The sequence below is a fragment of the Callospermophilus lateralis genome, chromosome 3 (assembly GCF_048772815.1).
Source record: "Callospermophilus lateralis isolate mCalLat2 chromosome 3, mCalLat2.hap1, whole genome shotgun sequence".
Lineage (NCBI taxonomy): Eukaryota > Metazoa > Chordata > Mammalia > Rodentia > Sciuridae > Callospermophilus > Callospermophilus lateralis.
This window is the reverse complement of record NC_135307.1, coordinates 80,612,295-80,618,289: the sequence shown is the minus strand read 5'-3', so window position 1 is coordinate 80,618,289 and position 5,995 is coordinate 80,612,295. Positions and strand designations below refer to the sequence as shown.

The window sequence follows — 5,995 nt, the reverse complement described above, 5'->3', positions numbered from 1 at the left end:
TGAATGTTCTGCTCATGGTTTCTTATCATTCTCACTGTGTTGTTTACATTGTTTTCAAGATTATATATTTTGTCTTCATTGTCTGAGGTTCTATCTTCCAAGTGGTCTAATCTGTTGGTGATGCTTTCAATTGAGCTTTTAATTTGGTTTATTGTTTCTTTCATTTCAAGGATTTCTGTTTTTTTTTTTAAGTACCTGTATCTCCCTATTGAAGTGATCTTTTGCTTCCTGTATTTGTTTATGTAGCTCTTTGTCAAAATGATCTTTTGCTGCCTGTGTTTGCTCTCTTATATCATCCTTTAATTCACAGAGTATTTTAATCGTGTACATCCTAAATTCCTTCTCTGTCGTTTCTTTTGCTGTGCTGGCCATGGATTCTAATAATATGGTGTCTTGATATGTTTTGGGCACTTTCTTCCTTTGTCTTTTCATATTGCTTGTGTGTCTTCCCTTCTAGCACTGTGGATCTGAGGTATTACCATTTTTAACCCTATAGGCTTATAGCGCCCCTGTTGGGATCCAATACCTCTCCTTTGAGGTGAAGGACAATGTTATCAGATCCAAATATAAACAGTATTCACACTGAAAATAAATGTTTGTGATTAAGACATTTGCAGTTTCATCACAATATACAGAAATGGTGAATTCAATTATTATCTACAATATACTCAGTAGGTTTGTAAAAGTGTTTACAGTTTCTGATGGTAGACAAAGAACTGAAGGTGAGGAGAAGGATGATATGCTGAGGAGGTAGGAGGTGAGGATATAGTTATTATATCTTAGGAAGTGTGAAAGAGAAATCTAAAGAGGAATATTAGTAGCAGGAGAAGGGAGAGGAAATAATTTTGGGTAGACAAGTAAGTGGGACGACAGTAGAGTACACAAAACAAACACACATATATATTGACAAAAATTAAAAATGTTAAAATATTAAAAATTGGTGGGATAAAAGAAAATACATATATATTCAACACAGCTGCAATATCTTATTCAGATGCCCCAGTCCTCAAAATCCTACTTCATGCAATGTACTTGGTTTCACATATGTTGGAGATGTGAGGGCAGAAGAACAGGGGAGGGGGTGGAGGAAAGAAAATCTTGAAGGAAGAAACTAGATTGTTTTGGTCGGAAATCTGAATCTTTCCTGCTTCCCTTCTCATCCAATAGGTTGGGTAATCTGTTGTTAGCTGGTACCTCTGCCCTTGGGGTGGTGAAATTAACCAGGGTGTCACTGTGCCAGGTAGTGGCTGCTGGGGAAACAGGGGAATTAGAACCTAGGTATCTGACCGGCTGGAGTTCCAAACTGGGTGTTGCCCCCCACTGAAGAGAGTGATGAAGGTGGCCATGCTGCTTTCAGCAGTGGGCTGTCAAATTTTGTTGGGGGAGCCGACCAATGACATTGGAGGATGAGTTCAGAGACAAGCTCGTGCAGTGTGTGGCTGTGGGCTTACTTCAGAGTCTGTGTGAAGTTCTTGGGTGCAGGCAGGCTACTGCGTGCAGTATCTCCACTGTTGCAGAGCCCCAAGATGGCAGCGACTGCGGGAGCCCCCGATGGGGGTCCACACAGGAGTGGCGACTGGAGTTCCTGCCATGTGGGAAGTGCCAGATGTCCTGCGTGGGAGTGGCTTCGGTGATTTCTGCTGGGGTGGGTGGCCAATAGTTCTGCACAGGTGTTGATGGTGCCCATGCGGGTACCTAATCGTCCTGCGTGGGCAAGAAGTTGAGAGACCTACTCTCAAATATACCCATTTAAATAGAATAATGTGCAGCTGTTGGAATGAAAAAAGGTAGCTCTAGATGTATGGATACAGAAGCTGTGATGACAAACAAAATTCAGGGTGTAAAATGTACCTCTAGCCAGGCATGGTAGCACATGCCTGGAATCCCAGTGACCTTGGAGGCTGAGGTAGGAGGATCATAAGTTCAAAGCCAGCCTTGGCAACTTAGTGAGGCCCTAAACAACTCAAAATTAAAAATTATAAAAAAGGGCTAGGGACGTGGTTCAGTGGGGAAATACCCCTGGGTTCAATCCCTGGTAACAAAAAGAAAAAGAAAATGCACCACTAAATAGGTATTAGTATATGCATAGTGGGGGAAAAACTGCCAAAATTCACACTACACTGATTGCACTGGTTACCCAATAGCAAGATGAGATTAGAGAAGACTTTTCTACATTTAGATTTTAATATTGACTAAACTCTTACGAGGAGTGTTATTACTTATGTAATCAGGAAAAAAAGATAAGACAATTCTATGATATTGATAATAATCAAGAATGGAGAGAGGGTTATTATCTTCAGGAGTGGGCAAATTTCAAAAGGTGCAAACCAGGTCTGTATGTGGAATTTGCACATTCAGGCAGGGACAAGTGTTACATGCCATGTTGACTCACAATAGTGCCTCAGTAACCCCTAATAATTAAGATTGGAATTATAGAATAGATACAGTTTGTTTTTTTCTCCAGTTCACCACAGTCTAGGTACTTATTGCCTGTCCCAACCAGCACGGCCAAACTATCAGGTTCCAGCAAGGGGCTATGGGAGATTGGAAGAAATAAAGAGTCAATACACGCAGATCTTGAAGATAAAGCTGGCGTCCGATGGAATGATGCTCTCTGATGGAGAAGCAGGTCTAAAGAATCACACCAGCAATCTTTATTATATATGTCTCTAAATCAGATTAAAGATTATGCAGGCATTATTCTTTGTATTCATGAAAGTTACAGAGTTAGCAACAGTATGCAGCTGTTTCCTCAGTTACATTCTACAGTTGCAATGTGCAATGTTAGGAGAATTATGCAGCTCTCAAGAAAGTTCATTGTCTAAAGTTACTAATTCGAGGGTAGATTCAGGAGCAGCGGAACTGGTAAAATGTTGTTATCTTAGCAAGGAAGTTCCTTCATTCCCAGGAGCTGCTGTGCCTGAGATTAAGGTCGAGGCTGATAAAACTCTAGCATGGAGGACATTACCATAGCAACTGGGCAGCCTATGCCTTTGCACAAAAACTTTCCCAGTCACCAAGTATGCCACAGCCATGAAGTCATCAGGGACCCCAATCTCAGACACTGGTCTCCCAGTCACTGTCACCACTCTCCACAATTGCCCAAAGCTCACAAAACAGGTTTTGTGCTATGAGGTTATTGCAATGTAAGGTCATTTAATATTCCTGCTTATTGCTCCTAGATAATCAGTTCTCTCCTGTTCCTTTTCCAACATCTTCTCAGTCCTTTTTCAAAAAGTGGACACAAGAGGGCAGCAGGTCCACATAGAAGGAGAGCACTCAGGCATTATAATCATAAAAAGCAAAAACGGTAATGCCTTTATAAAAATATCACCAAAAGTTTAGAGAGTTCAGCATCTTGCTCTAAATGTGTGTGCAACCACATTTGATATTCTGTTAGAAAAGATAAACAATGGGTGGAAAAGAGTCATGCTGGTGAGAGGAGCTAATGTGTTTCTTTCTTTTCCAGATACTGGCCAATAAGAGGTGAGATAGAACAGAGAGCCATCTAGGTAGAACCTAAGAATTAATCCCAATGCAAATTCTTGCACCAGGATGGAAGGTGAATCATACTTCAATGCAACCATGGTTAACAGCACCCTGGTAAATCACCAGCCTTTGGAGCGCCATGAACTATGGGAAGTTGTTACTATCGCAGCTGTGACTGCAGTGGTCAGCCTAGTCACCATCGTGGGCAATGTCTTGGTCATTATCTCCTTCAAAATCAACAGTCAGCTCAAGACAGTTAACAATTACTACCTGCTGAGCCTAGCCTGTGCAGATCTCATCATTGGGGTCTTCTCCATGAACCTCTATACCACCTACATCCTCATGGGACGCTGGGCTCTTGGGAGTCTGGCTTGTGACCTTTGGCTTGCACTGGACTATGTGGCCAGCAATGCTTCTGTCATGAACCTTCTGGTGATCAGTTTTGACCGTTACTTTTCCATCACAAGACCCCTGACATATCGGGCCAAGCGTACCCCAAAGAGGGCTGGCATCATGATTGGCTTGGCCTGGCTGATCTCCTTCATCCTCTGGGCCCCAGCCATTCTCTGCTGGCAGTACTTGGTTGGGAAGCGGACAGTACCACCAGATGAGTGCCAGATCCAGTTCCTCTCTGAGCCCACCATCACTTTTGGCACGGCCATTGCTGCCTTCTACATCCCTGTTTCTGTCATGACTATCCTCTACTGCCGAATCTACCGGGAAACAGAGAAGCGAACCAAGGACCTGGCTGACCTCCAGGGTTCTGACTCTGTGGCTGAAGCCGGGAAGAGAAAGCCAGCTCACAGGGCTCTGCTCAGGTCCTGCCTTACCTGCCCTCAACCTACTCTGGCACAGAGGGAAAGGAACCAGGCCTCCTGGTCATCCTCTCGCAGGAGCACTTCCACCACTGGAAAGCCATCCCAAGCCACTGACTCAACCACCGACTGGACCAAAGCTGAGCAGCTCACTACCTGCAGCAGCTACCCCTCCTCAGAGGATGAGGACAAGCCCACCACTGACCCTGTCTTCCAAGTGGTCTACAAGAGTCAGGAGAAGGAAAGCCCAAAGGAAGAATTCAGTGCTGGAGAAACAAAGGGGACTTTTGTGAAAGCTCAAACTGAAAAAAATGACTGTGACACCCCAAAATACTTCCTGTCTCCAGCAGCTGCTAATAAACTCCAGAGTCAAAAATGTGTGGCCTATAAGTTCCGATTGGTGGTAAAAGCTGATGGGACCCAAGAGGCCAACAATGGCTGTCGCAAGGTGAAAATCATGCCCTGCTCCTTCCCAGTGTCCAAGGACCCTTCAACGAAAGGCCTTGATCCCAACCTCAGCCATCAAATGACCAAACGAAAGAGAATGGTCCTTGTCAAAGAGAGGAAAGCAGCCCAGACCTTGAGTGCCATTCTCCTGGCCTTCATCATCACATGGACCCCTTATAACATCATGGTCCTGGTGTCCACCTTCTGTGACAAGTGTGTCCCTGTCACCCTGTGGCACTTGGGCTATTGGTTGTGCTATGTCAATAGCACCGTCAACCCCATCTGCTACGCCCTCTGCAACAGAACCTTCAGGAAGACCTTTAAGATGCTGCTTCTCTGCCGATGGAAAAAGAAAAAAATGGAAGAGAAATTGTACTGGCAGGGGAACAGTAAGCTACCCTGAAGAGTTCACATCTCCCACAAAAGAATAATGACCATGTCTTGTTTATGTGTTTTTAAAATGTCATCTGTCATTTAGAGTCCCTGAATAGTTTTCTAAATTGCCAAAAGAAAGGTGTTTCAGGAGGTAATTGCTGCGGATACTAAAAGATTCTTGCCTATCACCACTAGAGTTTACCAATGAGGTAGACAGAACCGTGACCTTTCATTAGAAGCACACTCAGGTCACAAGGAACAATGACCTATAGAAACATTTATCTAGTTTTCTGTGGGGCACAGCAGGGACCAGATGGAAACCCTCCCTTGTGGAAACCTGTCATAGAGTTTTGTGCAATATTTGTCTACGAAGTTGTCTTGTACCAGTAAGAATCAGGAGAATGTCAGTATCATCTATTTAGAAGAATGATATTCAACTGACTTCTAAGAATGTCTTCTTCATAAACTGATCAGTATTTATTATGCAGCTATTATGTGGTCTGTATTGTGTTATGTTTTCCTGCCCCTACATCTGAAGGAAGCTATTGCTCTTCCTTGTCATGACCATGCCAATTACTGTGCCCACTCAAACCATGCCAATCTCCATGGAACCATTGTTCCTCTCATGAGTCCAGAAAGATACTGGAACCTGTAAATACCCAGTGCTTTAGAGGGGCACCTATTCTGCAAATAAAGATAATTTAGTCTCTACAGTCAGTTATTTTCATTTTTACCAGTGGGATTCTTTAAGATAAAACCAAAAATATATATTGTGTATTCTATTTTGTGCCCATATGAAGCTATTTACTTGTGCTATGTTCGTAGGAGGACTAGTAGTATAACAGTCTTCATTGGTAAAGATCTTCTCC

At 43.3% G+C, this 5,995-nt stretch overlaps 1 protein-coding gene across 1 annotated transcript; it reads left to right on the top strand.

The window, feature by feature from the left end:
• The first annotated feature begins 3,555 nt into the window (after nt 1-3,555).
• Chrm5 (cholinergic receptor muscarinic 5) lies at nt 3,556-5,154 on the top strand. The gene has a single exon (XM_076848459.1). The coding sequence runs from the start codon at nt 3,556-3,558 to the stop codon at nt 5,152-5,154; it is 1,599 nt and encodes a 532-aa protein (XP_076704574.1).
• The last annotated feature ends 841 nt before the right edge of the window (nt 5,155-5,995 follow it).